Below are 14,224 nucleotides of genomic sequence, written 5' to 3'. Positions count from 1 at the left end.
ATCAAATTAGTTTGGCACCGGTCAGAATGCTTATAAAATGGGGTTGTGAGTGTAGAAAACTTAACCATACAATTCCAGGAAGTGCTTTCCCGCAGGACCAGAAGGGTAAAACTTTGAACTGTAAGGATACAACTATCAGGAGTCCAGGAAATTTAGTATGGATTATGGGACATGGACAATGGACAACACATTTGCCATTAGACGGGCCTGTAACACAAATTACCTTAGGGGTTCCCACATTATGTCCTTTTTGGAAACAGTCTAAATTAACGAAGAAAGAGATGCAGTCACGAGCAAAGAGAGAAACAAATAAAGTAGCAGAAGAACTAGGACAGGGAAATGAAGATGAATGGCATGAACCCTCATCAGGAGTTAAATTTGGGTGGGTATTGGAATCCTTGTTTGCACCAATTTCTACATATAGAAACCGGGAGATGCTGTACAAATTGCTAGGACAAACTGAGAGGCTAGCTACAGTTACAAAGAAAGGATTTAAGGATCTAAATTTACAATTGCAGGCAACAACAAGAATGACAATCCAAAATAGAATGGCATTAGATTTGCTTTTATTAAAAGAACATGGAGTCTGTGGATACCTCCAAGGAAAGGTTGATCATTGCTGCATACATATCCCAAATGTCACAGAAGAAGTAGAAAAGGACATAAGTCAATTGGAACAAATTGAAACAAAAGTGCATGAAGTCCAGGAAGAAGCTGAACATAACTGGGTAGGAGCACTGTTTAGCTCCCTAGGAATCCAAGTCTCTGGTTGGATATCATCAATTGTACAATATGTAATAATGATTGTATTAATTATTGTAGTATGCATGATTATGTATAGATGTCTTTTAGGAATGATTGCCAGAGAGGGAACTAATACTCGACGTGTCATGAGAGCACTGACCCGGAAAGAAGTAATCCTGCCAACTCGAAAAGAAGACTCACCGTTCTACATAGAAACCACAACTTGAAGAATTGAGCATCCTTGCAGAAAATCTGAAGAATGCTCAAAAGGGGGGAGTTGATACCGAAATAATGAGAAAAAGGACTAATGTAGATATAGTAGTAGTCATGCTAAGGCTTAGAAAACTGCAGTTTTCGGACAGGCCCTGAGAACCTACCTTGTGAAACAATAGTGAAAAGAATTAGTAGAGCATATAGAACATTTAGAACTGTGAAAACAATAATCAAAGGATTTAGTAGGGCATATAGGACATCTAGAAACTTTCAAGATAAGGCTAAAGTATAATAATAATAAATAAAGGGTTCTGGTGGTGGGCAAACATACAAGGGGGATTAAGGGGGGTAGCCTATAGTTCTAAGTAGACAAGCATGCAGAATTTATAACTTTTAGGAATGATACCTGCAAGATTTATGTATCTGTATTGTTTTGAAGAATGTGTATTTCTGCACGTAGACCACTTTGTAAAAAGGTATAAAAACCTGATGGAAAAAGGGAGCTGTGGGATCCTGACTTTGGACGCTAGTCCGCAGGTTCCCCGGGCCCTGAATAAAGCACCGCATAAACTAACTCTGTTAGTTTGTGTTCTGTTTGGGGCATCGGGCAACACTGCTAAGTAGTAGCTAGGCCTTGCTCTTAAGCAGATTTTGCTGAGCAGCAGTGTTTGCTTTTAAGAGACTTTTGCAAAAGCAGTAGCGCTAGCATAATTTGCAGAGTTAGTCGATAAGTAATGCATATGCCCATTGTTCAATCAAGGCCTTAACTTCCAGGGAAGGACGTAGTTAGCGAGGTATAACCCTGGGATGGATACTATATAGCAATAGGTATAAGAATAAGGGAAGTAGGAGCAGCGGAATAGCACGTATGCTTTTTGGTTAGAAATTCAGTAGGCGTGATTATCTCACACTTGCAATAACCAATAATAAGAGAAGGCGTACATAGTAAAAACCAATAAGATTGTACTAATATGAATAATGCTGATTTATGCTATGTTGGGCTATAAAACTGTCTGATGCTGTCAATAAAGTTGGATTATGCTTTATCAATTACATTGATTGTCTGGTTAATCCCCTCACCGTTCCTCCGCAAGTGGCTCCACGCCCTCGCAAAAAGTCCCAATTCTGGGCTCAGAATTCCCAGATTTTGGGCTGAAAATGGAGATTTTTAGGCTTACCTGAAGGCACAGCTCCAGCATGGGCCACAGTTGAGGAATCAGGGATTCAGGATTGGTTTCCAGGAATTCATCCAGGACTTCCAGAGCATCAGCACTGTGATCCTGGGGTGGAAATTCCTGGAATTAAGCCAAAGATTTCCTTGAATTTTACCCAAATTTCCCCATTTCATCCTCAAATTTTCACAAAATCCCCACTGACTTTAATGGGGTAAACCTGCTTGCTCTAAATCCTTATTGACTTCAATGGGGTAGACCCAATGCCCCTAAATCTCTATTGATTTCTAGTGGGGGGACTTGGTGTCTGAAAGATCCCTATCGAGACGTTATGACAAGAGATGGAGCAACTGAGAGATGTTGTAAAAGATGGTTTATTGCTTTATGGGATCAGTCTCACAAAATGGTGAGACATTAAAGGTGTTACATCCAATGCCATAGTATCAAAGCCACCTCATTCTTAGTTACAATGCCTTATGTTAGTTTTTTAGCAAAATCTATGAAGTTTGCTAACCAATCATTAATTGCTTTGCTTCCCGTGGCTTTGTTGCAATGTGTCATTTTTCAACCAATTATATAACATTTCACGAAATTACATTGATGCATCTTAAACCTCTAACTAACTATAACAGGTCCTATAGCTAAACTTTAAAATATTTTACTATCTTCCTTTACATATTCTGTTGCTTATAAAAGACATATTTCTGTTTGCTTAAAATATGTATGTACTTAAACTGCAAATTTATATTCTTGTTTCATGTCTGTTTCACTTTAACGCTCTAATTCTTGAAACCTTCTCCAAGGTCTTAAGTCAAACCTTGTATCCATTTCTATCTCTGAGCCTGTATGCAGAAGGCCCTGAGAGATCTCCATGCCTGCATTTCCCATACCACAGTATCTCAATGGACCCTTGGTTTCATGAGGGCTCAAAATGGTAGAAGGGTCTCCTTCTCCTGCCCTGTAGTGTAACTGTTGCCATTAGGAGCTGGAACAGAGATCACACAGAGTTAAGGGAAATAAAATGTGTATTTATTGAGAGGCCTTCAAAGGCCATACCCTGGCAGTACCAGTGCCACAGTGTGGCCCCTGCCCTGCCTGGATGGCTCCAAGGTGGAAGTAAAAGATGGCTTGGTCACCTGATTTCACATTTTTATAGATTTCAGTCCATTTGCCTACTCCCTTTGGAGTCGACCATCCAATTAAGTCTAAAATTGTAAGGTGTCATCCTCCTCACCTCCTGGCTGGCCCTCCCTTCTTCTTCCACATTGTTTATTCTTAGGGCCTGGAGTTTGAAGAAACTCTCATTGAATCAATAGCTGGAATAAGACTATTTTGTCTTCATCACCCTAAGCACAATGGAAAAGCATACCCAAGCAGAACAGAAAACTCAGAACTTAAAGCGTCATAATGAGCTCTTTGGTTCCACGGTGTCAGAATGGCCCCTTTCTCCCATGGAGCCCCACACTGTCACTGTGGTTCCCTTGATTCTATGAGGCCCTGCTGTGCTACAATGGCCCCAATGGCTACAAATGCTTCTAGTGAGACTACAACTACATGAAAAGAGGCTGTAGCCAGGTGGGGGTCAGTCTCATGTACTGAACAAACACTGACAGAATGAGAGTCTGTCTTAAGATGAGCCAGGGGTAGCATAGGTTTGATACCAAGAAAAACTTTCACTGAAGCAGTGATTGGGTACTGGAATCTTCTGGCCAGAGAGGGCTGGAGTCACCATCCCTGGAGGCATTTCAAAAGAGACTGGACATGTAACTCAGAGCCATGATTAAGTTGATGAGGTGACGTTACGTCATAGGTTTGACTTGATGATCTCTTGTTAATTCTGTGATACTTTCATAATAATCTCCATTGTTCCATGAGGCCCTGCAATGTCTCAATGGGCCTTTGGTTTCATGAGTCCCCACAGTGTAACAATGGACCCTTGGTTTCATGAGGTTCCTCAGTGTCACAATGGTCTCCTTGGATCCACAGTGTCACAATGGTCTCTTGGTCACAATGCACTTCTGATTCCATGAGCTTTCATAATCTCAGCAACAGTTCTGCAGTGTCACCATGGACCCTTTGTTCCACGAGGTTCTGTAGTATAACATGGTCACCTTGGTTCTGTGAGGCCCTGCAGTGTCACAATTCACCCATGATTGCAGGAGGTTCCATAGTGTCACCATGTCCTCCTTGGATCTGCAGTAAAAAATGGACCATTGGTTCCATGAGGCCCCTCAGTGTCACACTGGCCCCTTGGTTCCATGAGGCCTTTGTCACAAATGACTTTTGGTTCCATGAGGTTTCTCAGTGCCACAATGGTCTCCTTGGATCTGCAGTGTAACAAGGAGCCATAGGTTCCATGTGGCCCTACTCTGTCAAAATGGATTTTGGTTCCATGAGCTCCCACGGTGTCTAAAGGCCCCTTTGTTCCTTGAGGTTCCATAGTGGAACACGTGACTCCTTGATTCTGTGAGGTTCATTATCATCAAATCTCCAAAATATTGAAATATACCTCCTTAACACAAATTTGATGAAAAAATCATTTTTTCAGGCCTCAAGCCCAATGTCCAAAAATAGGATAACTCCTATCCTTGTGTGGATACGTCATTCTACAAGTGTGTTGCTTATATTAAGTAGCTACATGTGTACTAGAATGTACCCATTTCCTAAAACCCCATTCCAATTTCCCAGTTTGTGTTCATTCTATCACTGCACCCTTGAACCAGATGTGTTCTTGTCTTCACACCTTGCCTGCAGGGAAAACAGCCCCTACATGCCTTGTTCTTGTGCTAAAAATTCACAGGCATGGTAAAAATTTTGCTAAATTTTTGTCATAGACACCTTTACTTTCCTTGTTCCTAACTGTCACCAGTGCCTCCATTGTTCTGCTCTATCTGGTACCATGGGGAATTTTCTCAGTCCTGTCTCTCAGTGAGACCCATTAAAAGTTCAAGAAACTTTAAAGTTTCGATTTAATTTTGAGTTCTTGAGACGATTTTTGAAAAGCATTCTCTAAGGGACTGAATCTAATTTAAAAAAGACCAAACTCCTGAGAGGGTCATCAAAGTTGTTGCGTTGTGTCTTCTGGCACAAAGGGAGATAATAGCAACCAGGAAAAGCTTCAAAAAGACATTTCTGCTGAGAAGCTGCTCCTCTCCCAGCCCAGCAGGGTTCAGGGCACTGCCTGCAGGCACTGAGGGGACAGGAGCCAGGCACAGACATGCTAAAGGCAATCAGCACTGGGAAGACATTGAGCTGAGGCTTCACTTGGAGAAAAATCTGCACAGCCCTCGACATGGTGAGTCTGTGGGTGCAGGGCAATGTCCCCTGTGCTGCTGATGGGATCTCCTGGAACCAGCACAGCCCACAGCCTGGGGGATGTGTCAGGAGGACTCTCCCAGTTTCTCTGAGGCACAGGAGGATGATGATGAGGAGGAGGATGTGTGGCAGAGCAGGGCTGCCCTGGGCACTGTCAGAGGGACAGGGCAGGATGGCTCCTGCTGCCAGGGACGGCTGCAGGGGCTGAAGCTGGGGCTGCAGCCAGGGCTGCCCAGGGCTGTCCTGCAGAGCAGCTCCTGCAGCCCTCAGGGCTCTTGGCCAGCCCAGGGCATGTGCCACCTGCCAGGGGCAGCTCTCAGCCTGCCTGGCAACTCCCCATGCACTGTGGGGAGAAGTTGGAGGTGGAAAGAGCCACCCCCATCAGGGCAGATTCTTCCTGCTGTGGAAATGGTGCTGCATGGCCAGGGCTGCTCTCAGCTTTCTCCTCAAGGCAAGGGAAAGGGGCTGTCAGGTGTGTCTGTGTCACTGAGTCTCCTGCACTCTCCCACTGGGCATCAGCAGATCTGCCTCAGATCTCCCTCACAAAGTGCCTCCTCACCCTCCTCTGCCTACAGACAGGAGCAGCACCTTGGCTTGCAACATTTGTGTTGGTCTGAGCTGCCCTTAAGGCCCTGCTGGCAGGGAGATGCCCCTGTGCTGGGAGGGGTGTGCAGGGCAGAGTTGAGCCCCCAGGGCTGGTCTGAGCACAGACCAGGGACAGGGACAAGCCTTGGATACAAAGGAAGATCTCCCAATAGGCAGAACAGCAGGCACCAGAAAGCCAGACCAACCCTGTCTACTCCTTCCTATGCAGATGCATGAGAAAGAGTTGATGGTTTGGAGAACATTATTTTTAGTTAGAGTCTTCAAAAAGTCCATTTTATTTTTCAAACGTGTTTTGTTCAGCCATCTTGAAATAGACGAAGGTGTAATGAGCAAGGGACACCTGGGTGGGAGGTCCCAGCAGGTCTGACTGCACTGGGGCACAGGGAGCCTTGTTCTCCCTCTGGGCTCCTCAGGCTGAGAGTGATGCTGAAGATAAGGCAGTGACTCAGCAGCACAAACCCAAAGTCAAAGCTAAAGATATTTTGTGAAATTTTCCCTCATGAAGAGAAGCAGTTTAGAGAGAGTTCAAAATAAAATGCCTAGGATTACCTCAAAAAGGCTAGTCCAGCTTCTCAATGTTTTCTTTCTACAGCCCACAATGCTCAGAGTGAAGCAATGTCCAACAGCAGCTCCATCAGCCACTTCCTCCTGCTGTCATTGGCAGAAACACGGCAGCTGCAGCTCCTGCACTTCTGCCTCTTCCTGGGCATCTCCCTGGCTGCCCTCCTGGCCAACGGCCTCATCATCAGCGCCGTAGCCTGCGGCCACCACCTGCACACCCCCATGTTCTTCTTCCTGCTCAACCTGGCCCTCACTGACCTGGGCTGCATCTGCACCACTGTGCCCAAAGCCATGCACAATTCCCTCTGGGACACCAGGAACATCTCCTATGCAGGATGTGCTGCTCAGCTTTTTTGCCTTTTATTCTTTATCTCAGCCGAGTATTTCCTCCTGACCATCATGTGCTACGACCGCTACGTGTCCATCTGCAAACCCCTGCACTACGGGACCCTCCTGGGCAGCAGAGCTTGTGCCCACATGGCAGCAGCTGCCTGGGCCAGTGGCTTTCTCAATGCTCTGCTACAGACAGCCAATACATTTTCCCTGCCCCTGTGCCATGGCAATGTTCTGGGCCAGTTCTTCTGTGAAATCCCCCAGATCCTCAAGCTCTCCTGTTCACACTCCTACGTCAGGAAATTTGGGGCTTCTGCTTTCACTGCCTCCTTAGCACTTGGTTGTTTTGTGTTCATTGTTTTCTCCTATGTGCAGATCTTCAGGGTTGTGCTGAGGATCCCCTCTGAGCAGGGACGGCACAAAGCCTTTTCCACCTGCCTCCCTCATCTGGCTGTCGTCTCCCTGTTTATCAGCACTGCAGTATTTTCCTACCTGAAGCCCCCCTCTATCTCCTCCCCATCTCTGGATCTGTCACTCTCAGTTCTGTACTCAGTGGTGCCTCCAGTCCTGAACCCCCTCATCTACAGCCTCAGAAACCAGGAGCTCAAGAATGCCCTGAGAAATATGATGACTCTATATTTTCAGAAGCATTAAATGCTCTTTTCTTCTGCTGAGATTTTAAAATGTAGATCTTTACAATCTCTTTTTCCCTGTATATATCCATTTCTTTTTTAGTAAATTTTTCTACTGTTACTTATTATAAAATACTGTAGTTTTACTCTATTAATATCTACCTTTCTTTTGAAACACAGACATTCAAGAGGTTTTTTCCCTGTGCATTTCAATAAAAACAAGTGCCAGCCCTTTCCTTTTTGTCCAGGATCCTTCCTCAGCCATTCTCTGTCTTTGCAGGGGCAGTGCCTGTTAGCAGAGATGGTAGGAAGAGACTCCCAGCACAGCAGCACAGCCAGGGACAATGGCCCTGGCTCTCCCCACATCTGCTCTTCCCTACTCCATCCTCTCCTTGCCAGCCCTTCTGTGGCTATAAGGCCGCAGTGCTCTGGCAGCTTGGTCACTGTCCTGCTGCGTGTCCATGCTGTGAGCACAGTCAGGGACAGGCCATGGGCACTGCTGGACACAGTTGGGCTCCAGCACAGCAGCTCCATAAGCAGAGGGATCACCTGAGGGCAGGGCAGGAAGGCTTTGCTCTCCTCCAGAGCTGCTGTCAGGAATGTGCTCCAGGAATGCCCTGGCAAAGCAAAGCCCAGTGCCTGGGGCAGAGGGGCAGTGTGCAGGGGGTACACAGCAGTGTCCTGGCACAGCCAGAGCTCCTGGGATGGACCTGAGGGAACAGCAGAGCAGGGCCTGGGCTGTGTCTTTGTTCTGGGCACAGCCTGGGAAGGTGCCCCAGGGCAATTGTCCCACACCAGTCCCTGCAACCACCATACCCAGCACTGGCCTCTGCCCCACCTGCAGGAGGTTTTTTGTCCCTGCATGGAGGGACACCAAGTGACCAGTGAGAAGTCTGTGTTTGCTCTGTGCTGAGGAGATTTCAGCAGTGCATCGTGTGTGTGGGGGGGAGATGAACCCGAGTGAAAACAAACACCACCATCAGCACTCAGGGGTGGCACAGTTCTGGTGGCACAACAGTGCACTTTCAATTCCTTTGTGTATGCTGCCAAGTTGCAGGCAGTCTGTGACCAAACTCTTCTAGTTGATAATGACTGCAAAACACAATTGGGCAAGATGACTGAGTTGAATAGATTTGCCTTGCCATCAGGTACAAACCAAGCAACATGAAAAGGGAGAAAAAACTTATGCAGCAGAAGAAAGTCAATAGGGAAAAAACCAAACACGATGAAAAATAAAAAACTAAGCAAAACCTACCCAGAATAAAAAACACCCACAAACAAACCAACTAAAAAAGCAAAGACCACAAACAGAAGGAAACAAATCCCCAGGAAATCTCCAATCAGTGGAAAATGTTCAAGTACCCAAGGACAGAAGTGTAGGTGGTATTCGGAAAGAAAAATGTCTTAAAAAATAAATCAATCCCCTATTTCCCTTGTGCCCCCACCACATCTGTCAATTTATTGCTGATTATGGTGTGACAAGGAATGGAACATCCCCCTTGTCAGTCTAGCCCAGCTGTCCCATCCCTGTTCCCTCAGGAACATTTGCCCACCCCAAGCCCATGGGTTGGAGGAGGTTGCAGACACGCCTCATTTGGGGTGAAGACTGTGACAAGGACAAGAGAAGATGACACATACTTTTATCAAGGACAGTAGAACAGAAGAGCACAGCCTTGGACAAACAGAGCAAAGATGTCACTCAGGCAAACACAAGTCATTCAAAATGCAAGCAGAATGGCAGCTCAGCTCTGAAAGACTGCTGATAAAGCAGAAATTATGCAAAACAAAGAAATTGCCATCATTCAAAAGCAGGGATCAAGGAACAGCCACCTTTACCTGATATTGAAGACCCCAATGAACCACATAAGGATTTGTGATGATGGGTACCATTATGTCAAATAAAGTCAAAGGAAGTGGGGATAGCTACTGAAAACATAATCAGTCTGTGTGATAAATCTCTGTCCACCTTATGTCCAGTACACACAAATGGATGAGGGATTACCTGAGTGACCACCATGCTGTAATAAAGAATATGTGCTTTCAAATACTTAAAATTGTGTTCAAAAATTTCTATCCAGCACATTTCCGTATCAGTGCTGTCCTTGACTCCATTATGTCTCTTGTGCAGTTTCACAATAGCCCCTTGGCTCCATACTGTCCTTGGTTCTGTACTGTCACATTGCTCTCCTTGGTTTCACGAGGCCTTGGGGTGTCACAACAGCCCCTTGGTTCCATGAAGTGCCATAGTGTCCCCACGTTCTCTTGGATCTGCAGTATCACAATGGAGAATTGGTTACAAGCAGCCCCGCTTGGTCACAATGAATATTTGGTTCCATGGGGCCCCAGTGTCAAAATGGCCTCTTGGTTCCATGAGGCCTCGCTGTAAAGCAACAGCCCCTCAGTTCCATGAGGTTTTGTTCTGCCAACAATGCTCTCCTTGGTTCCACAGTATGAAAATGGCTGCTTGGTTCCATGGGGTTCCTCAGTATCATAGTGCTCTCCTTGGTTCCATGAGGCTCTGCAGTGTCACAATGTCCCAGAGTTTCCATGAGCTTCTGTCTCATCAACCATGTCCTTTGTTCCAGTGAGGCCCCACAGTGTTCCACTGGATCTGTGATTCCATGAGGTTCCATAGTGTACCATGACTGCCTTGATTCCAAGAGGTTCTTCTGTGTCACACTGGACTCTTGGTTCCATGAGGTTCTGTGCTATCACCACAGTCTCCCTGGATCTGCAGTATCACTGTGGACCATTGGTTCCATGCCTCCCTGCTGTGTCACAGCATCTCCTTAGTTCCATGAAGCCCCACTGCATAACAATGGAATCTTGGTCCCGTGAGGTTCTGTACTGTCACAATGTTTTCCTTGGTTCTGGACTGTAAAAATGCTTTTTTGGTTCATGAGCTTCCAAAATGTCACCATGGTCTCCTGGGATCTGCACTGTCATGATGGACAATTGGTTCCATGGGACCCTGCTGTGTCACAATAAACCGTTAGTGTCAGGAGGTTCTGGAGTGTCACAATGGTCTCCCTGGTCAACAACACCTTGGAGTGTCACAATGGCTGATTGGTTCCATGAGCTTCCATATTGTCACAATGGTCTCCTTGCTTCTGCAGTGTCATAATGGACCCTCGGTTCCATAGGATTCCTAAATTTCACAGGTTTCCTTGGTTCCATGTGGCCCTGCTGTTTCCCATGGTCCCTGAGTTCCATGAGTTTCTGTGCTGTCAACAATGGTTCCTTTGTTCCAATGAGGCACTGCTATGTCACACTATACTCTGGGTTCCATGATGTCCTTCAGTGTCCCAATGGCCTCTTGGATCCATGAGGTCCCATAGTGTCACCACAGTCTCCTTGGATCTGCATTGTCACAATGGACCATTGGTTCCCTGTGGCTTTGCTGTGTCACAAGGGTCTCCTTGATTCCGTAATTCCCCTCAGTGTCACAATAGAGCCTTGTTTCTGTGAGGCTCTGAACTGTTGCAATTGTCTCCTTGGTTCTGCGAGCCCCCACTGTGTCACAAAGGTGTCCTTGGTTCCATGAGGATGCAAAAGCTTTGCATAAACATTGAGCAGCACCTGCCTAACACACCTGGGAACATCTGTCTGCATTCAGAAAAGGGGTTAAAGGTGACAATGGCACCAGCAGCTTCCATCTGCACAGAGATCCAGGCAAAGAACAGGGACAGAACTCAGCTGAAAGATTCATAGAATTCTGCTTACAGAGATGAGTTCTAGTCACACTGTCTCTTGTAGAAAGGTGACATCATTCCAGGCAGTCTGTACTGAGCATGTGGTTCCTGAGTAGGGTTTGTTGTTCGGGAAACCTGCTCAGGCGTTTCCATCCTTTGCTCACAAACAGGAAAGCTTCTCCTGGGCCTGTGTGCAGGCAGAGCCCTGAGGAGAGCAGGTGGGACATGGTAACAATATGCGTGTCTTTCTACAGAGCTTCTCTCATTCTTTGTCTTTCTTCCCCTTCTAATGCTCTTTACATGAAACAGTTTCAGGTACCTCAACTACTGAAGTATTTAAAGGTTTTGAGGTTAAATGGGCAAAGCTAATGAAGTTACTGCTATGAGAGGTTATTTATGACAACTTGTATGCAATATTAAACCCTTTTCCAAAATTCCTTGATTTTCTATATTTTGAAAGTAAAATCTGGGTGCCATTTGACCCCCTTCTGGGCAGAATATCTGGCTAGGGATCCTCCTGTGCACCAAGCTCGAGTAAAGGAACCTTTTGTCACCCCCAGCATTTCAGTGTTCTGGGGTGTTACAGCTCCCCAGGTTCACAATGGCCTCTTGTTTCCATGAGGCCCCACAGTGTCACACTGGCCCTTGGATCCATGAGCATCTGGAGTGTCACACAGGGTGATGCCATTTGTCCTTGCTGCCCCTCCCATCCCAGTGCCCCAGGAACAGCCCCGAGCCACCCGTGAGGGACAAGCCCTGCTGGGCCAGGTCTGGGCTCAGCCCTTGGCCTTTCTGCTGCCTCCAACCAGCCCAGGCCTTGCTCAGCATTGCAGTTCCTGCTCACAGCCTTGGGCTCCTGCAATGCTGCCCTCAAGGATCTGCTCTCACTGGTCCCTGGGGAGCCTTTGGCAGTCCCTGCCCTCAGTGGGGCCACTGATGCTCCAAGTGACTTGGAGTTTTGCTTCTGACTCCTTGAGCAGCTTCTTCAACCTTCTCTCAGTGCCTGAGGCTCCTGGACTCAGCCCCAAATCCACCCTGGGGGTCATAAAAATAAAGCAAGCCACCAAGAGTTTTTTGTCTTCTTTCAATTGTCTTCAAGTCTCCAGGGCTTGTGCAGCTGCTGGGAGTCAGTTTTGAGCTCTGTTTAAGTGGAAGATTTCAAAGTGCATCTCTTGACTTTGTTTACCTCTGGGGAATAGTTTTCTATTTTTTTAGTGCAGAGAGAAACTGATAGAAGAATTTCCCAAGTGATCTTGATGCTGAATGTTTTCTTAGGAGGTCTGGGCACATGGAAGAAAGAGCCTCTTTGAACCCGTTTGGACAACCTGATCCTCACCCCCAACCTCACCATGTCATGCTATCTCTCACCTGGGACTGACAACTCATAATATCAAAATATCTTATAAATTTCTCTTTCAAATAAAGATGTTGTTAAATATTAAAATTACAGTTATATTTGTCTTATTTATAATATTAGTATTCTATAGTTTTAAAACTTACTTTTATTTTTTATATTAAAACTCTATACATTATCAGCAATCAAAAAAATTATTGGCCATTCGTTCTAAGTTACACAATTCCCTTAATTAAATAAGCTCTATTGGTTTCTAATTTCTGCTTCTTTAAAATAATTCATAATATTTGCAGTGATTTTGTAATCTTTATTATCATATTTTTCTCAAACAGGGTCAAGGTGGGCACTTTGGGGTCCAGGGAGACATGTGTGGGGCACATTTGGGGCAATTTTGGGTTTGGGGAAAGAATTTAGAAGGAATCTGAGAGATAGGAAGACACTTGGGGGTATTGAGTGGGATCTAAGAGAGAACTTAGGGATCCTGAGGGAAGGTTTGGGCTTCAGAGTGCCACTTGAGGGTTCAGGGGTGCACTTGAGGTCAGGGAGGGGAATCTGGGGCCCTTCGGGGTCCGGGCAGGCACTTGGGGGGCTCTGTCAAGGCTGTCTGGGGTGCAGGGAATGATGGGAGTTGTAGGCGTGGGTATAATACTATTTAATGGGGCCGTGGAGCATCATAGGAGTCATAAGCGCAGCTGCAATGTCTGCCGGTGGGGTGCGGGGCATGATGGAAGATGAAGTCTCGGCTTGACCAGCACTCTATGGAACTGTGAAGCCTGCTGGGAGCTGTAGTCCTGGAAGTGGCTCAGGTGTTTCGTTTGGGGGTCCAGGAGGGCACTTGGTGGACGCATTTGCATCCGAGGCATGATTTCAAGTCCTCCAAGTGGAACATAGATGGTTTGGCAGCACTTAGGGGGGAGCTTGGGGAGCTCGAACCAGGCCCTTTAGGGCACGGGGCACGGCAGGAACTTTAGGTGAGTGATTGGGTTCTGAGCAGTTCTGAGCTCGCAGGAATGAGAGGAGATCAATTCGTGGAAGTTGCTGTAAGAGGCATTTATTGTGTTGGGAGCATTCAGGGGCTCTGGGGAAGCTTTTAGGGATCCCTGAATGGGAGCTGAAGGAGCACTTAGGGATCCTTGGGGGTCTGGGGACACTTATGGGACATATGGGGGTGATTCCGGGGGTTCTGTGGAGTGCAGGGCATGATGGGAATTGTAGTCCTGGATCCAATTGGGCTCTATGGAGCCACCGAGCATGATGGGTATTGTAGTCCTGGCTCTAAAGGGGCACTATGGGGCCACAGGGCATGATGGGAGTTAGAGGCACAATGGAAAGATGGCGCCAACTCCAGGCAGCAGCCCCAAAGCGCTGATCCCCGGCCTGAACCTCCTTGGTGGAACCTTGGGCTGGCACACACCTGAGCAGTGTGTCTGTTTTGCATGGGGAAAGATAAGAGTTTTAGATAGCATCAAAAATAAGAAAAGAGAGACATCCCTGTGCCTAAGTGAAGCTGGTCTTCCAAGCAAAGCAGGTCCCAGGTGAGGAAGGACAGACAGGATGGGGTTGGGGAATGTGGAGCAAGGTTGTCCACACTGGGTCAGACCT

At 46.5% G+C, this 14,224-nt stretch overlaps 1 protein-coding gene across 1 annotated transcript; it reads left to right on the top strand.

Moving 5' to 3' along the window:
* Positions 1-6,665: 6,665 nt before the first annotated feature.
* On the top strand, positions 6,666-7,598 carry LOC306815779 (olfactory receptor 14J1-like; the record flags this gene model as incomplete). Its single annotated transcript, XM_079332329.1, has 1 exon — positions 6,666-7,598. The coding sequence occupies one exon, from the start codon at positions 6,666-6,668 to the stop codon at positions 7,596-7,598; it is 933 nt and encodes a 310-aa protein (XP_079188455.1).
* Positions 7,599-14,224: the final 6,626 nt, after the last annotated feature.

This window comes from Erithacus rubecula (assembly GCF_903797595.1).
Source record: "Erithacus rubecula genome assembly, contig: scaffold_226_arrow_ctg1, whole genome shotgun sequence".
Taxonomy (NCBI): Eukaryota; Metazoa; Chordata; class Aves; order Passeriformes; family Muscicapidae; genus Erithacus; species Erithacus rubecula.
Note: the sequence above shows the minus strand (reverse complement) of the source record. Positions and strands in the feature narration are given on the sequence as shown.